Genomic DNA, 21,867 nt, shown 5'->3' on the forward strand with positions numbered 1-21,867 from the left:
AGTTCCATGTTGTATAAATGCATAACTATTTGTAGATAATGTATTATCTCAAATAGGTGCATGTTTCCATGGAAACAAATGAAAAGGTTCTTTCTCCCTTAATTGGTCGTTTCCATTTGTATCCATTTAAAAATGGTGTTATCAATCCAGTGTTTTCAGGAATATTAAACATGGTCTTATGTTTCCTAAAATATGTCGACCTACTGTGCCGAACATTGGAATTCATGTTTGAATTTTGGTCTCCTGTACAGCAGTATATGGCGATTTAACAGTGGGGCAATGTTTTGGATTAAAACCTAGATCCCTTTTTCGTAGAATAGAACCTTGGACGCTTTGACCCTGGCCCAGTGGCCCTGCCACTGTCATATGGTACCTTTGGTTCCATGAGTCCACAGATGTGATACTGCTAGAAGAATGCATAGGCTAATGCACACCACATCTTTGTCCGACAACGCTGTCCGATATATGGGCAGGTCAAATTTAAAAGGACTGAATTTATCAACCAATACAAGGCACTTGTAGCTATTTACACGTACACCTACATAACTGTGTGGTTTTAATAACTAGCCTACATCACAACGCAAAATAAAAAGGTTAAGTATGGGCTATACTTAAGGAGTAGGTTATAACACGATGTATGCACGTTAAGAACGCAGTATGAAGCAATGTTTGTGGTACAACTGTAAGTAAAATGTATATTTATTGCTTTCTTTTCCATTAAAGTAACTCATTTATTTTGTTGTTGGCTAGCTATTGTGTCTAGGAAAATGTCTCTTTAAACGGAACGGGCTTCCTTGCGATGGGCTGGTCCGTAGGAAATGACGCTTTGTTTGGACGCGTGAAGGCTTACCCTCAGGATTAGGCTCTCTTGAGTTGTGTAGTCCAGTGGATGAGATGTCCTGAAGGATCCAGACGAGTCTGGTGAGTGATAGGCAAGCCAGTAAGAGAACCGGTTTGATTACACGTGCAGCTAATAATCACAATAATACGAATATACTCTAAACTGTATCGGACTGTATACTGGAATACACATTAAAAATAACCTAATAATAATCATGGATGTAGCCTTCGATATGTCATATGTAGTGCCTGCAATTTTATTCACTCTCTTAGCTATTGTTTTTGCAAGTACAATCTTCAGTAAGAAGCCTATTTCTGCCTCACCGTACAAAAAGGAGTGCGAGCTTACTAAAACGGGACTAACGGAGAAAGCAAATGAGTCGAAAGATTCAGATACAGGGCTAATTCATAAAGCGGATAAAGTGAAGGCCGACGAAGTGGTCACAGCTGAGAGAAACACGAGAATAAAGGAACAGACTGATTCGACGTTGGTAACCCCAACAGAGAATATTGGGGTTCTACAGGAGCAACCTGGGACGGAATATGTGAACTGGACCATTCAAGTGCGTCCAGATGCGAAGAAATCCGACATTAAGGTGAGCGTGAAAGAGTGGCATATTTTCTGTGGTTATCGTTTGTTTTATTTATTCATATCTGAATAAGTTTAAGCCAGGTGATACGAGTGGATGAACCCCTCAAAACATAAAACGAGTGGGCAAATTAAGGACGTGTTAGTTACCACTGCGTCTCCAGAAAGTTTGTGGTCAAAAACCTCTGCAAAATACTGTGGTCGTGCTGCTGTGGTTCCATAATATTTAAAGTGAATCTCTGCTATGGTATGCTACTAACGACTTGCTTAGCTAGCCTATAATTAGTGACTTTTCAAAATCGTTTTTCAACACGGTTTAAGCTGTACTATAGGCTGCTGGACGTTCTCTAAAAGCTACAATGTAAAATTATGAATATATGTTTTATTCTAAAAGAAAATACTTTGGCACGCTAAGTGCCAACTACCTCCAGATGAGAAATGGAGAAATTAGGTCTGTAACTGCCTGCATTTTCTTAATGCTCTGGATATTAATGCTGAAATTCCAAGTCATAAATTGGGTTTTTCATTCATCATTGAGTGGAGTAACTGATCTGGTGTTGAAGGTGTAAATTATTTTCTAATTGAAAGGCAACTTTTAGCCCTTAGGGGCCTGCGCCCTCCAAGACTGGACTTGCCCTTCTGTTTTCAAGAGATTGTCGCAGCACTGTTTTTTGACAACTACATTTGAGTGCTTTATGGAAAAGATGATAGTCCATCGACAGGAAAGGTGTGCCTTGCTTCTCATAACTGTAGTTTAATGTACTCTTTAATCACAAATTCATTAGATCAATTGAACTGAAGCACTATGTCCTTTACATAGTTACAGCTATTCTCTGTAACAAAAAAAACCCCAACATTATTTTTTATTATAGAAATCACACAACTCACAGAAAAAAGTACAAATTCTTCTCACTGGGGCGGTACCACTACAGGAACATAAAATTATAACCTTAACAAGCAAACATAATTAATTTGTACCTTTTTGGCGTATAAAAGGTACTTATTGGTGTTGAAATAGAAGAGCTGTGCGTTTAATTATTCAGTTAATTTAACCATCATTTAACCAGGAACCCCCCCCAATTTAAATAAAAATCTCTTTTGCAAGGGGGACCTGTCAATTAACACAAATTCAGTGTTTGCAGTGGGGAAATAGAATCATGTTTTTCTCTGCCATTTGGCAGACTGCTATATGCTACGTGAGAAACTGCTCAAGCTGACATGTTCCCATCTCTGACAGCACATTTCAGTAGCTGCTCAGAGACTGAAAAACCAATGTCCCTGTCTGATCCTGCTCTGGGCTATACTTCTCCTCTCCAATTAGTTTTTATTTGCACAATCATTCATTTAATTAACATAATTGAGTTTATCACTTCTGCACTTCTAGATGGAATATAAATATAATATAGACTGGAATCATTTCATTTTCCCCAAGGGGAACTGCATTATCTTATTTCACTTACTGTATGTTCACATTTTTGTGTAAACATACTATAGCTGATATTTCTTGGCATTTCTCAAATGTGTATCTCCTTCTCTTATTCATTGCCTTTTTAATGCTCATTGGTATGTTGAAGATGAAGTGCATCTTCCAACTTGTATACATACACTTAATGAGCACTTTATTAGGAGCACTATGCTAATACAGCGTAGGGCTTTCAAAACAGTCTTAATTCTTTGTGGCATGGATTCCACAATTTCTTTTAAATTCTGTTCCATGTTGACATGATTGCATCACACAATTTCTGCTGATTTGTCAGCTGCACATTCATGCTGTGAATCTCCCATTCTACCACATCCCAAAGGTGTTCTATTGGATTCAGATCCAGTGACTTGGAAGGCCACTGAAGAACATTGAACTCATTGTCCTGTTCAAGAAACCAGTTTGAGGTGACTTTTGCTTTGTAAGATAGAGCAATATCTTGCTGGAAGTAGTCATTAGAAGATGGGTACATGGCCATGATGTGGCATTCAAATGATTATTGATTAGTATTATTGAAAGTGTGCCAAGAAAACATTCCCCACACCATTACACCACCACCAGCAGCCAGGACTGTTCACAGAAGGCAGGCTGGCTCCATGGATTCATGCTGTTGCCGCCAAATTCTGACCCTGCCATCTGTATGCCTCAGCATTTTTCCAGTCTTGAACTGTCCAGTTTTGGTGAGCCTGTGCCCACTAAATCCTTCAGCTTTCTGTTCTTGGCTGGGAGAAGTGGAACCTGATGTGGTCTTCTGCTGTTGTAGCCCAATCCGCCTCACTCGTGTTGTGCATTCTGAGATGCTTTTCTGCTCACCACAATTGTATAGAGTGGTTATCTGAGTTACTGTAGCCTTTCTGTCAGCTCCAACCAGTCTGGCCATTCTTCGTTGACTTCTGTCATCAACGGGGCATTTCCATCCGCAGAACTGCTGCTCACTATATATTTTTTGTTTTCACACCATTCTGAGTAAACTGTAGAGACTGTTGTGTTTAAAAATCCCAGGAGATCAGCAGTTACAGAAATACTCAAACCAGCCTGCCTGGGACCTACAATCTTGCTGAGATCACATTTTTCTCCCATTCTGATGGTTGATGGGAACATTAACTGACACGTATCTGCTGTCTGTACCTGATGACCTTTCGGATTTATGACCGTTTGCATTTCCCTTAGTAGGTGTGGCCAATTTTAGTCCATGACCTTTGGACTTGTGCTCCTGAGGAAGTGTAAATGTACTGTGGAGATTGTCTGGGGTATTCCATGAAGGTGGTGTGCAATTTCAGGTTTTTTTTATTTCCTCCATTGTTTTTTGGGGGGTTTTTTTCATCAGAAAAAGAGCTGAGCTAGTGGCCTTCAGACATATCAGTAGACATATCAGTAGTGCAGTTATGCAGTCCCCTTCAAAAGTATTGGAACAGCAAGGCGAGTTTCTTTGTTTTTGCAGTACACTGAATACATTTGGGGTTGAGATAAAAAGATGAACACGAGACACAAGTTCAGAATTTCAGCTTTTATTTCCTGGTATTTACATGTGTTAAACTACTAAGAACATGCTTTTGCAGGCTTTTACAGTTGAACTGTTGCAGTCAGCCTCTTTCAGTTGTTGCTTGGGGGGGGGGGGTCATTGTGTTTTGGGTCATTGTCTTGCTGCATGATGATGTTCCTCCCAATTAGTTTGGACGCATTTCAATGTAAGTTGGCAGGCAATGTTTTTGTAGACTTCTGAATTCATCCTGCTTCTACCATCATAATTTCCATCATCAATAAAGAGTAGGGTGTCTACTCCAGAAGCAGCCATGTGAGCCCACGCCATGACACTTCTTCCACTGTGCTTTACAGATGAGATGAGTATGTTTTGGATCATGAGCAGATCCCTTCTTTCTCCACACTTTGGCATTTCCATTACTTTGATAGAGGTTAATCTTGGTCTCATCAGTCCATAAAACTGTTGTGGCTCATCTCTGTGCTTCTTTGCAAATTGTAATCTCGCTTTCCGATTCTTACTACTGGTTGAGTGGTTTACATTTTGTGGTATAGCCTCTATATTGCTGCTCTCCAAGTCTTCTTTGTGTCTTTTAGGAATTTTCTTCACAGCTCTCACAATGTTTCTGTCATCATGTTCTCCTTTCAGTGTCTGTTTACCAGCATGCCAGCGGTTTCTTTCTTTTTCAGGACATTCCAAGTTGTTGTACAAGCTATCGCTTGGCAATGGGTCTGATAGATTTCCCCTCTTTTCTATGCTTCAATATGGCTTGCTTTTCTCCCAAAGACAGCTCTCTGGTCTTCATGTTGGTTTATCCTTTCTAGCACAAATGCAGTCTTCACAGGCAAAACCCTAGGCTAGAACCAATAGTAGACATTGTTATTACTATTATTGTTTCATCAATAAATGTAACAGGACACATCTGGGCAACAAGAAACCCTGTCAGTCACATGTTCCAATACTTTTTCCTCACCTAAACATTGGGTGGTCTGATACAAAAGGTGATTGTTTAACAAATCTAGATGAAAAATACCAGGAAATAAAAGCTGAAATTCGGATCTCATCTACATCTTTTGACCTCAAACTCAATTGTCTTCAGTGTATAGCGAAAATAAAGGAATTGACCTTGGTGTTCCAATACTTTTTGAGGGGACTGTATGCATATAAAATAGTTCTTTGATTGGCTGTGGAATTCCGTGGTCAGGGAAAAAGACGCCCTGCCTGAATCCTGGATGCCATGGCATGGCATTGAGTGGGAGGGAGTGGTGTTCTGGGCATTGTGGAGCACAGGGCACTTTTGTAAGCATTAGACAAGGGCGGTGATTGATTATCAGCAGTGTGGCTTAGTAGCACAGGGTGCATCTCTGTTTGTTCCACCCAGTGCACATTAGAGATGCCAGACTAGATGTCAGAGTAGGTTTTCTTTTTTTGCATGTGCAGTAAGGGGCTTGAGTTGCAGCAGCATGTTGTGTTGCTGATGTGCTACATTTAGTAAGCGTCTTTTCGTTTTACACCCATTACTGCAGTTGATTTGTAAAAGCTAATCAGGCGATGAAAGGCCTCAAGGCCCCCTTTGTCTCTTTGTTTCCTTTCAGCCTTTGGGTATTTTTTTCTGTTGTGTGCTTCTGTCAAGTGAGTCACTTTAGCACCCTGGTCTGCAGTAACTAGGAGAGTCCATGCCTGTCAACTGTCAGGCTTAGTAAGGCAGAATAGCAGGCGCCTTGCATGTGCTTTGATCATAAGACCAAAGTCAGTGCCAAAAGCAGGGCTTGGTGTACCTTTGGTGTACCATGGTCATGCTTGTTCCTTACATATCCCACATGCTCCTCAGCCCACCATACACCCAGCGCCATTGGCACACTGTGCTTTCAAATAGTAATGCATGCACTTAGATTTCAGTGACCTTTCAAAATGAGCATAATCTTTTAAATTGGAAGGCCCTTTGTTGAAAATACTAAAACAAAGTACTGGGAATGAAAAGCTAAAGATCAACAATCTCTGTTGCTTCAATCAGCCAGAATATTTATATTGTTATATTAATTCATGCGGGAAACCCAACATGCTATGTTCAGTTTCTTGTCATTGCTACTTACCAACTTCCAGTGAATTTGGCTGAAAATCACTTGTCCAACACTTCTTTGTTTGCAGTTCTGTTTTTGTCTGAGGAAAAAGTGATTATTTTGAAATGGGTATTGTGTTAAAATGATACAATACAAAACAGGAACATTAAAATTTAAATGTATTTAAATTACAGTATCACTTGAAGTGGAAATTCTGATTTCAATTTTAACTAGATAAACATGCCATTTCCTGCTGTCATCCTCATACCTAATTTTCTAAAGCTCCTTAGAGCCAAATTGACATATCGTACTTACAAATTATAGGCTTGTTCACACTACAAATCCATTTTTAAGGATTAAACATTCTCCATAATTTTTCTCCATACTTTTACTGGAAAATATAATATATGTGGCACATAGGGGAGGTTTTTCTATTTCTATTTTCCAAACAATTTCCTATTACAATAAACAGGTTTATTGGCATGTAAATAGTTTCTTTCTTTCTTCACTGTTTCTTGTAGTGTCTTGAACATTATGTGGATTATTATTTATGTTGACAAGTGTTAGGAATGATATCTTTTTGGTTATTTGTATTACTACTACTTGGATTTTCCATTAGCATTCACAAAGAGCATAAGACACCTTTATACAACTGTGAGGAATTAGTTCATATAGAAATTCCTTGCTTGAAATTTGGGACTTTAATATAATCCCTATGAAAGTACATATGTGAATGTATATGTACAGAAATCCTGAAAGCAGTCCTGTAAGCACCCCCAGTCCAGAAGCTCACACAGCAATGGCAAAGTGCATGCCAATCCCCCACGCCTCATAGTAAGCCACACAGTAACTGAGTGTTTTGGTAGCTTGTAGTCATCTGCAGACTGCATAAATGAGTTCAACTGAAAGCATGCCCACTATTGGCATTTGTTGTGTGATGAAGGTACTGTATTCTTTCTGCTTCAGTCTTTGTTATATTTGCTCCAGTGTTGCCAAGACGGGGTTCAACAGGAGTAACAGCCCTCTTGAGCTCGGAGCCTCTCCTTGAATTTTAATTGATATTATCTGTAAGGTATCTGCTTTTAAGTTTAAACATTTTCATTTATTATTGTCCATTTTTATTTGTTTTGTTATCAAGAAGAGGTTGTGGAATTGTGTAATGAACTCTAAAAGTCTTCCCTTGTCTCATCAGTATGCAGAGGGTGTTGGCAAGCAAGATCTCTGTCTCAGGCTTGTAATATATATAGGCTTTTTTAAATGCATCAATAATAAAATATTATTTGAATATCATATCTATTAGATAGTTGTAGTGTTTATATAGATTCAGAAAAATTCTGAAATGGCTTCTAATTCATCCTAAATATGTTCCTAAATACAAATACTGTGAAAGACATGACATGACTGGCAAATTGAAAGGAGCTCTTATAACTGACTAATGAGTAGACTAGAGACTAGTGTCAAGAGACTGCCCATGTCTTCTCGAGTTAAATTTTAGTCAGCACTTCCAACTGCTAAAATCACAAGAACGAAGTCAAAGAATTCATGCCCTACAAAGTCCTTCTGTGTAAGCTGTGTCCACTTGTTAAGTTCATGGCCAGGATCCGTATGGGTGTCTGTGTCTGTGCTCCAGGATCCCGCAGCAGAGGCCCTGCCTCAGGAGGAGCAGGATGAAGCGGTGCCTGAAGCCATCCCCGTGGAGGAGACGGCTCCCCTGCTCCTCCCTGAAGCTGTGCCGGGAATGGAGGAGGCCCCGGAGGTCCTCACGGACGAAGAGGCAGAATCCAGGCCAGTGTTTCAGGAGCACTGTGGTATGTGGCGTCCTTCGCGTTTTGAAACGGTACCTGGACAGGTGCCTCGAACGTATCACATTTTCTATTGGCTTATTAGGTTAGTTCATGCTGCTGCATGATTAGTGGTATGTACATATGGCATTTGTATCCCCAGAGACACTGTAACACTGGACTTCAGTGTTTGTGTGACTCACTGAGTCTGGGGGTACTGTTTTGGCCAACCAAATGGAGTGTTTTCAGTGCCTGTGGTGTAATTAGTTGACATTGTTTTCAGCTGCCTATTGTTGCCATGGCAACTTCTGGAAATACAAGCCAACCCACAACCCCCAATTACTTTGTTTCAGATATGTAAAACATTGCCATCTTTTTTTCTTTTTTTTTTTAAAGATATTTTTTAGGCCCTTTTCAGCTTTATTGGACAGTATATAGTATAGAGAGACAGGAAGAATGGGAGCAAGAGAGAGGGGAAGACATGCGACAAATGTCGGACGATCGGATTCGAACCGCCGACGTCGCGGCTCGCAATGAGCATGCGGTCAGTGCTCTACAGGCTGCGCCACCGAGACACCCCCAAACATTGCCATCTTTTGTAAAATGAACACATATTTTTTTTCTAATGAATTATGTCCACTAATATGTCTTTAACTTTTGAATAGCAATTTTCATATTCTTCCATCCAAGTTTTTTTTCCCCGAAAGTAATTTACTGAAAACAAAAAAGATACAAAGATAATGCAGTTATTGATCATGAGGCAGTACCGTGGCATTTCCTGCTGATTCTGCCACACTGTAGGGTTTGTTCTGATTGATCGGAGTGTTGCTGGGAGAAAGAAGGCTTCCTGACACAATACAATTATAGAGCGACCTTTGTGACAGCAAGTTGCTTTTCTTGCAGTTGCAAAGTTTATTATGGCTTTGTAGCCACAGGTCAGTTTAGAGGTCAGTTTGTTTTTTTCTTTGTGACTAATGACAAAAAATGTGAATATTAAAGAAAATCCATGCTGTGGCTTTACACATTGGCCGATATGAAAAATGTCAACGTGATCAGCCCAATGAGCTTGACCAGTGTACCAAAGCAGAACTTTCATGTACATGAATGCATTTACTGTCATTTTTCAATGTTTTTTTTTTTTTTTGTAAAACAAATGTATTGCCAATTATTGTAAATAAAATCAGACAAAGTTGAATAGTCAATACAATTTTACTTAATTTAATGTTCCACTACAGTATAAAAATTGAGGTAACTCTTTGGAGATGTTTTGCTGCCAGTCGTCCAGGAGCACTATTTAAGTTCGATGGCACAATTTATTAAATACAAGGACATTTTGGCAGAAATTCTGATTGTCTCTGCCCGGAAGCTGAGACTTGGTCGTAGGACAATGGCTCGTACCTAAAAATCCACACAGAAATGGTGAGGTGAACACAACCTTCATGTTCTGCTCAGTCTCCAGACTTAAATCCCATCAAAAGCCTGTTGTCTGAACTGAAGAGGCGGGTCCATAAGCACAAACTCAGTGATATCAATGATTCTGAACATTTCTCCGTGGAAGAATGGTCAAAAATCCCTCCAAATGCGTTTTCTAAATTCTAGGAAAAATGTAAGACTTTGGTTGATTCCATTGATTCATTAATAAAGCATGCTATTTTATACATGCTTCTGTCAATAACGGCATTATTTTTGGTTCAGTATTTTTTGTGCATATTTAGCGAGGATGCCAATAATTCTGGAGCCCTCTGTATTTCCTACAATGCAAATAGAAAAGCTTGTGATGCTTGATGTAATCCACTTTCCATTGATTTACGTCCATGCCACTATTAGCCTCTTGTGTTGCTACACTTTGCAGTTATCGGTGCAGCCAGTGAGGAGGATGGCTGCCAGTCCTTGAAGTACACCCCTGGGAAGCTGAGGACGAGCCAACTGGAGGAGATGATGAGCAAGGAGGAGCTGGAGGAGGAACAGAGGTCAGTGTGTGGGGAAGGTGTCCTGCCATTGCTCTATGGCCAGGTCTTCCTCTCCTCTCCTCTCCTTTCCTCTCCCTTCCTCTCCCCTCTCCTCTCCTCTCCTCCTGTCTAGCATCTCTGTGACACTCCTGTCATTCAACACTAGCGTTGGGAAACTGGCCAGGCTGCTCTATGAGAATGTACTGTGTGTGCCTTTTGGAGACCAGCCGAGTTAGATCAGACTAAGATTAGGGTGTTCAAAGGCTTCGGGTGAATGGCAAATACAGGTGGCTTCTGCAGATATTATCTTGGACTGGGTGCAGGGACAAATTGGTAGGAACAGTGAAAGTTGCCTCATGACAATGGCATGTAACATATGCACTCCCATTAAGAGTTACAGAACCTGTTACTGAATCTGATCACTGCAGTGGGATTCCGGTCCGTAGAAACTTGCAGTGTGATCTCCGATTAAACTGAACTCTTCAGTTTCATTTGTGACAAAGGAAGGAGCTCTATAATTCAGCAGATTGCAGGAGGGTAAAGTAAGAAGAATGTGATCATCTCGGTATACTCGAAAGAGTACCAGGACAGAGTTATGAGGCTGTCAGAGGGACACACACACCACACCCTTTAGTGTTGAGGGTTGTACCCGGTCTTGCACTTGCTTAAGAATGTTATATCACAAAGCAGCCTCTGTCTTTTTAATACCTCTTGTGTCATGCTAGAATGGGGTTAAGAGGGGTTCAGCTGGGGAGCCCAACATTTTAATAGACATGGTGAGGAAGGGGAGGCCGGCTGTCTGCAGCAGCCATTTCTTTTGCCGAGTGCCACTTGAGTTGGAGAGTGGACAGAAGCGCGAGGTTGGTTTTTAGAGTCTTACATCATCTCACAGGAGAATATGATCATGTCCTTAAAATAACTTGTGTCTCATAGCGGGGAACAGACTGAAGCCTGGAGTTCTTGATCATGTTGTTTTCCAGGGAGGGACAAACAGAAAGATGGGTAAATGGGGATTAAGTATGAAGTTTTATTAATACATGAAAGAAAATGGTTCCTTGCTTATACTGTGTGATTTTCCGAGTAATGTCTACTGTATGCACCTGGTATGGAAGCAACTTGCATTGGACTTGTTACATTTTAGAGAGTCTATTCTATTCTATTACTATTCTATTCCTATTCAACACCAGCCAACACTATACTGTATCATTAATGACAAATGGCTGTAAAGATCATGTAGCCTGCATCTTTGCTTGCATTTAGTTGCCAATGTTCACACACATATGGAAGCACGTCAACAGTCTGCCACATCTCTGTATATAATGGCCTTTTCATGCCTTTATCTTTGCAGGATAGAATTCACAACTGATTTTACCTCTCTTTAAACAACAAGGACGAGCAGTGTGTGTTAGAAAGCCCTTGGTAATGTATATATTCTGCTTTCCTCACCAACACTCCCACCCATCCTCCACATGTCAAACCCCCCTCCCCTCCCCTCCCTCACTCAAGTCTGCACAGCGCTGACCCTCTCCCAGCCCTAGGTTTAGTTCACCAGTTTGGTGCCATGCCAATTTTCTACAATCTCTGTTGTCCCGGGCTTGGCCTGGCCTGAGCTTTGTCCTGCCAATAGCGCGGCCTGAAATATTTAAAGGGGAGTTTATTTTGTCACCCCCACCCCCCCCTCCACTCCATAATTTGGTTGCTTGTGAGATTCCCCACGTATTTTATGGAGTGGCATGCAATTATCATTCAAAAACTACTCAATCACCTCCACTTGAATAGCCCACTGCATGTTGTATACATTTGCACTGACTGAGAAAGGGGATTTTTGATTAACTGAACTGGTTAACCTGTTTCAAATGTCTAAAGTGAACCAAACCATTCATACAGTTAATAACTGGGTCATCATGTTAATTCAGTCAAGTTACTAAACCTAACTTTCTCCATAGCAGTTTGCTTGGTTTGTTGCAATATTTTGGTGTTTGGTGTTTGACAGAATTGCTTTAATTCTGAGACAAAAAGTTTTATTTTATTGGATAGTTTCCTCCAGTGCTAACAAGGAGAAATCAGAACAGTCATTTAAGATCACTTGGTGGTGTACATCACTTTTGGTATACAAGTCTAAATGTTTTATAAAGTTATATAAAATTGAAATTGTGCCATATCTGGCGATATACCACAGCACTCCAGTCAGGCATGCTAATGGAATAATGGAACTGAATAATAGCCTTGTGAATTAATTTTACCTGTTCAAAATCTAGCTCTTGTGAGACTGTTCTGTACATTAGTTGACTATGGCACCTGTACCCGTCTCTGTACAGGGCCTTACATGGAAGATGGCTTTATGGCATCCATTCGCTGTTGCATGCGCCGGTGACGCAAGCAAGTGAAGCAAGTTGAATTGGGAATAGTTTATAAAGCATGATGTTCTAAATCGTAGAACAGTGCCATCTGCTGGCCCTTGGCACATATCTCATGACTAAAAGCTCAAGCTCAAATTAAAAGATTTCATTAAATTAATAAAACTAAAACATAAAACATTATATTTGTGTTAAAAATAAAACAAACTACATCAGTGTTGAACTTTGTTACTAATGCTTACTCATAGTTTGATTATTTATATTCTTAATCTGGTTTTTGATCCCGGCAGCACAATACAAAAACCTGGGGCCTCATTTATAAACGTTGCGTAGGCACAAAAGAATGCGTACGCCACTTTCTAAGCAAACTTTGGCATTTATAAAAAATGAACTTGACGGGAAAATGTGCGGTTCTCCACGGAAACTCTGACCCATGCGTACGCACATTAACTGGAGAAATGAGAAACTGTGCCTTTAATGCTCGTGACGTAAGACCAGGAAAACGGGAAGTGAAACAGGATGTAAAAAGGTATAAAGATTTGCCGGGAATTGTGGCTGGGTATGGCTGCTGTAAGGACGTGCGTCGTCCCTGATATACTTATTAAAGTGTTGTATTGTTGAATCTCGCTATACGGGTTCTCTCCCTTCCTAAGTGCAACACAACATTTGGCGACGAGAGAAGTCGAAAATGATATACGACAGATACCACTGTGTAAAATAAATCGAAATTGATTGTTGTTGATTGTACTCTTAAAGGGTTCTGATTTTCTGCATGTTTACACTAGGACTCGGAACTATACTGTCCTCTCAGGTCCTCTTTGCACTTGTTCTTGTGTTTAATTTGCACTTTGTTGTACGTCGCTCTGGATAAGAGCGTCTGCTAAATGCCATCCAATGTAATGTAATGTAATGAAATATTACCTCTCACGTATCATATACGAAGAGTTAATTTGCAAAAACGGATAAAAGCCTCTCTTACAACGAATAAACAAACAGCTGTTTGATTGATGCTCCCTGGAGTGCCCAAAAAATATGATTTAGGATGATAATTATAAACGGAGATGTTCTTGTAAAATAATCCCTCAAATATGTAGACGAATTGTTAAACAATACTTAATGTTATTAAATGTATTCTCATAAATAATATGGTGAACAGTCGGACAAATTGCGCTGCACTGATGCCGTCAGTCGGGCAGATACGAGCATAGTTTCATATATATTCATATATTATGTTTTATAATGTGTTTATTGTTATAAATTTTTGTTCGTTTTATCTCTTAATTTTGTTTTATCTCTTAATGGTGCTAGACAAATAACTTGTATTATTATTATTATTATTATCATCATCGTCATCATCACATTCGTTGTGCAGAACTGTTCGTCATTTACAATCAATCAGGATAATTCCCACACCTGTAGCTTTTCAGAGGCAATCAAATGGCTGAAATCCCTTTTCTTGGCCTTCTTTTCAGCGTTTGCCATTGTGTCTTCGTGAAATGCATATTCATTAGGGGTGTTTCACTACCTATTTATAGGCAACTGTGGGCGGGACATGAAGCTGGCAAAGTTGCGCCACACTTAGAGTTGATTGTGATTTATAAAGGAAAACTGGCGTGGGACGTGCGTATGCACTGTTTTATAAATCAGAATTTTTTTTTTGCGTACGCACGTCCTAGGTTTCATGCTTACGCAACCTTTTGACGTGAATCCTAAGCACAGTTTTATAAATGAGGCCCCTGGTCTGAATAATTGATTGGAATTTGAGGACTAATTTGGTGACTAATGAACATCTTCTGTTTGCACTGTTACAAGTTTTTCACCCTTAACACCAAAACCCCCAAAATGATTGTATTGCTAGTAAAAATGTGCTAGCTATTAATGCTTACCCTTGAGAATATGTGGGTCTTTGCTTTGTTAAGAATGGTTTGTATTGAATATTTTAACAAATCTCACTCCCATTATTGTTTGGAGGGGAACTAAAAAGTAAGAGCACCCACTTATAGTATGCCTTACAAGGGTGTTACCCCCTTGAAAATAATTGTTTTTGAATTTTGAGTCATTTTGTTTTTCAGAAATCTGTATGCATCATTAATAAGTGAATGTTTTTATGGGTAAAATAAGGGACATGTTTTGCCTTGATTGTATAAACATTTACCACTTTGAGTCAATACTTACCTCAGCTGCTGAGTCAATTATTTATCCTGCTTGTGTTGGTGGAGCCTGAAGTTCCTGCCAAATTTGTGTCTCTGGATTTACTCAGGGGTTGTTATTTTGCTCTATCAATTCTCTACTCAGAGCACTGCTTCTGAGTTCCTGCTTTGTTGATGAGTGATAGTCGTAAGAAACTTATAACATCTTTAGCCAATATATTTATATGATCCTAAATAGCTAATGTTAGAATGTTGGAAGCATGGTTTGTTTATTGGCCAAAAATTAATACTTATATGCAGAGATGTTTTGTTAAAAGAATATATTGTCTTCACAAAGTTGAATATACACTCAGTGAGAACATTATTAGGTATTTATTTTACTTATTTTTTAGATGTATTGGTCTTTTGCTGCTGTAGTCTATCCACTGAGAGTTATGATGCATTGTGTGTTCAGAGATGCTCTTCTGCATACCACTGTTGTAATGTGTGGTTATTTGCATTACTGTCACCTTCCTGTCAGCTTCGACCAGTCTGGCCCTTCTCCTCTGGCCTCTCTTATTAACAAGGTGTTTTTTCCCCACAGAACTGCTGCTCACTGGATGGTTTTTAGTTTTTTCAGACCATTCTGCAAACTCTAGACACTGTTGTGTGTGAAAATCCCGGGAGATCAGCACTTTCTGAGATATTCAAAGCACCTTGAATAAGCACATACTCCATTGCTGAAATGAGACAGAGGCGCTCAACAGCAGGGCTGTTAGTGAAAACTGTAACAAAAACAATTAACTACAACAGCCACTGATTAACAAAGTAATCTAATCTGAATCTCAGATCCCAAGACCACTTGTCTCTATATTTATTTATTCCCCAAATGTGTAATTATACATCACTTCACTTTGCTATACCACAGCTGGGATGCACCACTGCACTGAGAACTAATGCTGTTGAGATATTCAAACCACCTTCCTGTTAATTTGCATTAACAAGTTAGTGTACAGGTCTACCTAATAAAGTGGTCACTGAGTTTATGTGGTCTACATAGATGCAGTGCTAGCCAGCTTTCTAAATTGGGTAAACAAAGAATCTTCAATCTGGGGTTTTTGTGATCCTGCTTTAACCAGAGTATTTTGAATACTGTGACATCATATGAGTATTTCCATTCATGTATTTCCCCCTCATGTGATTATGTAAAAATATGAACGAGGTAATGTTTGCTTTCATTTCACATCTGACTGAAATGAAAGCAAAACTTGATTGCATGCTATCATAATTCAGTCTCATCCTCCAATCACTGATTCCATAGCAATGCCTTGTTTTAAATTCCAGTGTTTCAATTTAATTACAAATGTCTGTACTACTACAATTTCACATTGTTGTCTGTCACTCCAGCTAAATTTGAGTTGCATTTACTCAAGATTGAAATATTACGACTTCAGCTTTTAGTTGCTTACCTACAGTACTGTGCAAAAGTTTTAGGCAGGTGTGAAAAAATGCTGTAAAGTAAGAATGCTTTCAAAAATAGAAATGTTAATAGTTTATTTTTATCAATTAACAAAATGCAAAGTGAGTGAACAGAAGAAAAATCTAAATCAAATCAAACCAGCGTTAATTGTTCTACGTGCACTTGCACAAAGTCAGGGATTTTGGAGGCATATAGTCAGGTGTGTGATTAACCAATTATACCAAACAGGAGCTAATGATCATCAATTTCATATGTAGGTTGAAACACAATCATTAACTGAAACAGGAACAGCTGTGTAGGAGGGTTAAAACTGGGTGAGGAACAGCCAAACTCTGCTTCCAAGGTGAGGTTGCTGAAGACAGTTTAATGTCAGAAGTCATATAGCATGGCAAGACTGAGCACAGCAACAAGACACAAGGTAGTTATACTGCATCAGCAAGATCTCTCCCAGGCAGAAATTTCAAGGTAGACAGGGGTTTCCAGATGTGCTGTCCAAGCTTTGTTGAAGAAGCGCAAAGAAACGGGCAACATTGAGGACCGTTGACGCAGTGGTCAGCCAAGGAAACACATCATGCTTACTTCCCTTCGCAATCTGAAGATGTCCAGCAGTGCCATCAGCTCAGAATTGACAGAAACCGGTGGAACCTAGGTACACCCATCTACTGTGTGGAGAAGTCTGGTCAGAAATGGTCTTCATGGAAGAATTATGGCCAAAAAGCCATACCTCTGACGTGGAAACAAGACCAAGTGACTCAACTATGTACGAAAACACAGAAACTGGGGTGCAGAAAAATGGCAGCAGGTTCTCTTGACTTATGAGTTAAAATGTGGAATATTTGGCTGTAGCAGAAGGCAGTTAGTTCGCTGGAGGCCTGGAGAGCGGTACAAGAACGAGTCTGCAGGCAACAGTGAAGCATGGCGGAGGTTTGGGGCTGCATTTCTGCAAATGGAGTTGGGGATTTGGTCAGAATTAATGGTCTCCTCAATGCTGAGAAGTACAGGCAGATACTTATCCATCATGCAATACCACCAGGGAAGCATCTGATTGGCCCTACATTTATTCTGCAGCAGGCTAACAACCCCAAACATACAGCCATAATGTCTTTTTTTTTTTTATCCAATTTTGGTAGCCAATTGGACCCTGTCTGATTCAATTAGAGCTAGTATTAGATACACCGCCCACACCCCGTCCCTCGGCGGCCAACGGGAGAGCGACACGCCTTCTTCAAGCCGTCTCGCCTCCCAAGCTGTAACCGTGATTCCGAGGCGCCCGAGGTGCTTGTTTTGGTGCGACGATCTACTAACCCTGCCAAGTCCCTCCCTCTGGAGCAGCGAGCCAATTATTGCTGCTCCACCTGAGCCGGCCAAACTTGGCTTTTTGGCAGGACCGAGAATCGAACCCCGGTCCCCGGTGTGCAACTGCAGCGAACATACAGCCAATGTCATTAAGAACTATCTTCAGCGTGAACAACAACAAGGAGTCCTGGAAGTGATGGTATGGCCCCCACAGAGCCCTGATCTCAACATCATCGAGTCTGTCTGGGATTACATGAAGAGACAGAAGCATTTGAGGCTGCCTAAATCCACATACAAGTCAGGTCCATAAATATTGGGACATCGACACAGTTCTCATCTTTTTGGCTCTATACACCACCACAATGGATTTGAAATGAAACGAACAAGATGTCCTTTACATCCAAATCAGGTGAACGGTGTAGGAATTACAACAGTTTGTATATGTGCCTCCCACTTTTTAAGGGGCCAAAAGTAATGGGACAAACTAACAATCATAAATCAAACTTTCACTTTTTAATTATTGGTTGCAAATCCTTTGCAGTCAATTACAGCCTGAAGTCTGGAACGCATAGACATCACCAGACGCTGGGTTTCATCCCTGGTCTGCCAGGCGTCTACTGCAACTGTCTTCAGTTCCTGCTTGTTCTTGGGGCATTTTGCCTTCAGTTTTGTCTTCAGCAAGTGAAATGCATGTTCAATCGGATTCAGGTCAGGTGATTGACTTGCATAACATTCCACTTCTTTGCCTTAAAAAACTCTTTGGTTGCTTTCGCAGTATGCTTCGGGTCATTGTCCATCTGCACTGTGAAGCGCCGTCCAATGAGTTCTGAAGCATTTGGCTGAATATAAGCAGATAATATTGCCCGAAACACTTCAGAATTCATCCTGCTGCTTTTGTCAGCAGCCACATCATCAATAAATACAAGGGAACCAGTTCCATTGGCAGCCATACATGCCCATGCCATGACACTACCACCACCATGCTTCACTGATGAGGTGGTAGGTTTTGGATCATGAGCAGTTCCTTTCCTTCTCCATACTCTTCTCTTCCCATCATTCTGGTACAAGTTGTTCTTTGTCTCATCTGTCCATAGGATGTTGTTCCAGAACTGTAAAGGCTTTTTTAGATGTTGTTTGGCAAACTCTAATCTGGTCTTCCTGTTTTTGAGGCTCACCAATGGTTTACATCTTGTGGTGAACCCTCTGTATTCACTCTGGTGAAGTCTTCTCTTTATTGTTGACTTTGACACACATACACCTACCTCCTGGAGAGTGTTCTTGATCTGGCCAACTGTTGTGAAGGGTTTTTTCTTCACCAGGGAAATAATTCTTCTGTCATCCATTTTCCGTGGTCTTCCGGGTCTTTTCGTGTTGCTGAGCTCACTGGTGCATTCTTTCTTTTTAAGAATGTTCCAAACAGTTGATTTGGCCACACCTAATGTTTTTGCTATCTCTGATGGGTTTGTTTAGATTTTTCAGCCTAATGATGGCTTGCTTCACTGATAGTGACAGCTCTTTGGATCTCATATTGAGAGTTGACAGCAACAGATTCCAAATGCAAATAGCACACTTGAAATGAAATTGAGCAGCCAATTGTCCCATTACTTTTGGTCCTTTAAAAAGTGGGAGGCACATATAGAAACTGTTGTAATTCCTACACCGTTCACCTGATTTGGATGTAAATACCCTCAAATTAAAGCTGAAAGTCTGCAGTTAAAGCATATCTTGTTAATTTAATTTCAAATCCATTGTGGTGGTGTATAGAGCCATAAATAGGAGAATTGTGTCGATGTCCCAATATTTATGGACCTGACTGTAAGAACTGTGGCTAGTTCTCCAAAATGTTTTGCACAGTACTGTATTTCTGCAATGAACAGCTTTTTCCAAGGTCTTAATCCAAAACATCACTCATTTTTTCATGGCAATGAATTATTGACAATGAATCAGAATGCAACTGAATGCTTTCATTTCTCCTAACCGTTATCTATCTCTGTTGCAAGGATGGATAGCATTCATTATTGTACTGGATTCGCTCTTATTGGAAAGCCTATTGTCAAAATCCTTGTTAAAACAATAGTATTTTTAGTACTGGGAGTATGTTTTATATCTTGTTGGACTCTCCCTTTTCAGTTTTGAGAAAAGGGAAGAAGTTAGCTTTGGCAGGAGTTTGTGTGCTCAGTGCACTGTTGTCTGTTGTGTCTTTCAGGGTCCAGAGAGAGCAGCTAGCTGCCATCTTCCAGTTGTTGAAGGACAATAAGGACACATTTGGTGAAGTGACAGAGGGAGATGTGGACGAACAGCTGAAACTCTACTCCATCTAAATTACGCCCTCACTGTCATCATACCAGGTTTACATCTGTGCACTGTGGCATAGAATACCTCGGGTAGCATTGACCCCTCCTATTACTTCAGTTAGTGAATTTGCTGGTGAAAAGCTAGATCAGAGGCTCCGTTTAACTTTTCTTTTGTAATTAACTTTTAGCAATGTTCTTGTTTATAACAGACAGGATAATGGAAAAATATAATAGATCAGATTTTATGTGGTTGCTTCATTTCCATTACTAGCACAGGTGTGAAGTCTACAGTGAAGAGCTCTTGAATGCAGGCACAAAGTTTCTGCTTTACCTATTCATTTGACTGCAGCACATGCAACAGCTTAATTTGTATCTCGTAGTGGATCGGCCAATACCAGACACAACTTTATTGAACTTCCTTGGTTTGTTACAGTTGCACCTGTGTCATTATGTCATAGTTTGTTTAATTTATTTTTCAGTGTTAGTTACAATTAAAGCAATACAGGAAAAAACATATTTTCAGGGAAAGTGCTTTCTTTTTTCCTGATTGCATGTGTGCAAGATATAACATTCTGATGTCATTTAAATAAACAACTCATGTGATCACTGATGGTGTTGATTTGGGTTATTTGAAGGAATCAATGCTAGTTCTCAATCTGAATGTTAAGTATAAATACTATGTGATGTGGGACCTTTCAGGATATTGTGTGGGAACTATTTCCCACACAACTTTTGTAGCTTCCCCTTCAGTTACTCTGAAATGATTTGAATCTGCAAATAATTTAAAAGGTTATGACTTCATATTTTATCCAAAGTCATTGCGAATGAAATATGATTTTTTTTACATGGCCCTAAAAGCAAACCTATCGCTAACCAGTTATGATGGCATAAAATTGCACATTTTATCTATCGGGTGATTTGTTATGAGGCTAATATCAACTGCATGAAGATTTCTCATAAGTGTCAACTGTTTTCAAGCCTTCCATTTCATCCATTAAAAGTATCAGGAAACGGTAATGGAATTACTGAAATGAAACTGCCTGATTTGAGGTTAATTATTTTATTGTTAAACAAACATTGTACTAACCTAATGTCCGATGAACTTTATAGGTAAACACATACTCTAAAACACCAGAACATTCTAAGTCTCTTATCTCACTGTTTTATTTGTTTTATTGCCAGTGTTCAGTTGCACAAGGGTGACACAAGGGCCTTGTCAATTACACAGGTTAGCATCTTGCACAATATTTGAAAATATATTAAAAACTATTGTATCCTCCTGTTGAGGCGTAAACATTATTCCCCTTCCCCCTGTAAGACCGTGTGAGGTAACCGCTGGGTCCTGTAGTGAGTCAAAGACAAATATCCACTGATACATCTGCTTTTTCTGGAGACTTCTCAAATCACAGTACTGCTGTATACACATCAATTGAACCCCTTCAGTCAGAATGCTGTAAATACTGTATAGTACCTGTTGGTTTGCCTGAAAATCCTCACTATTGAAGCCACTGTGGATCTAGGCAAGTTTGGTTGAACCCTCAACCTGCTTCCCTCAGGGACAGACCATGATTTACCACATGATCAATGACTGTGGCTCTGATTTCATCAGGCACAACTGTTCTTGCTCTTCCACGACGTCTTCTTCCTCTGCCTCTGGCTGCATCCATTTTCCCCACCAAGGCTAAAGCATGCAAATGCCAATCCAAAGGTGGCCCCTTTTGTATATGTGGTAACGGGGCACAAACAACAAACACCTGGGTAGGTTGTTCACTCAAATGACAGCCAGGTGTTTCAACAGTACATATACAGCAGTAATAGTGGAAAAATCTCTTCAGTGACAACTACATATTTATTTACCCTATATAAATGCACATTTCAATGCAAGTATGATCACTTTTGTATAGATGGTAACAAGGCTGCAAACCAAAAAATTGAATAAACCGAATAAACTTTCTGCTCAAATCAGAATGATCCGACTTACGTATTTCAAGCATATAGTTTAATTTTTCTGCCAAAATGCAGCATATTTCCTTTCACAATGATCAGAATTTTATTGGGTTCTGAAATTAACGTTAACTGTTTTGAACAGAGTATCTAAATGTCTGCAAAATTTGCTGTATTTGTACAAACTT

The 21,867-nt window shown here is 39.8% G+C and overlaps 1 protein-coding gene across 2 annotated transcripts; it reads left to right on the top strand.

Annotated features, from left to right (window-relative positions):
- The first annotated feature begins 820 nt into the window (after positions 1-820).
- LOC133122040 (matrix-remodeling-associated protein 7-like) lies at positions 821-20,341 on the top strand. Of its 2 annotated transcripts, XM_061231707.1 has the most exons (5): positions 821-1,436; positions 8,080-8,257; positions 10,083-10,200; positions 11,528-11,598; positions 19,648-20,341. In XM_061231707.1, exons 1-4 carry the CDS (start codon positions 1,056-1,058, stop codon positions 11,559-11,561), a joined length of 711 nt encoding a protein of 236 aa, XP_061087691.1. In that variant the 5' UTR covers positions 821-1,055; the 3' UTR covers positions 11,562-11,598; positions 19,648-20,341. The 2 variants fall into 2 exon arrangements, with proteins under 2 accessions (XP_061087691.1, XP_061087690.1); XM_061231706.1 differs by lacking the exon at positions 11,528-11,598 and having other exon boundaries at positions 824-1,436.
- The last annotated feature ends 1,526 nt before the right edge of the window (positions 20,342-21,867 follow it).

This window comes from Conger conger, chromosome 2, assembly GCF_963514075.1.
Source record: "Conger conger chromosome 2, fConCon1.1, whole genome shotgun sequence".
Taxonomy (NCBI): domain Eukaryota; kingdom Metazoa; phylum Chordata; class Actinopteri; order Anguilliformes; family Congridae; genus Conger; species Conger conger.

Coding starts and splice junctions, on each gene's coding strand:
- LOC133122040 (XM_061231706.1), top strand. CDS start 1,056: ATGGATGTAGCCTTCGATATGTCATATGTAGTGCCTGCAATTTTATTC. Junction 1,437..8,079: donor CGAAGAAATCCGACATTAAG/GTGAGCGTGAAA, acceptor TCTGTGCTCCAG/GATCCCGCAGCAGAGGCCCT. Junction 8,258..10,082: donor AGTGTTTCAGGAGCACTGTG/GTATGTGGCGTC, acceptor TACACTTTGCAG/TTATCGGTGCAGCCAGTGAG.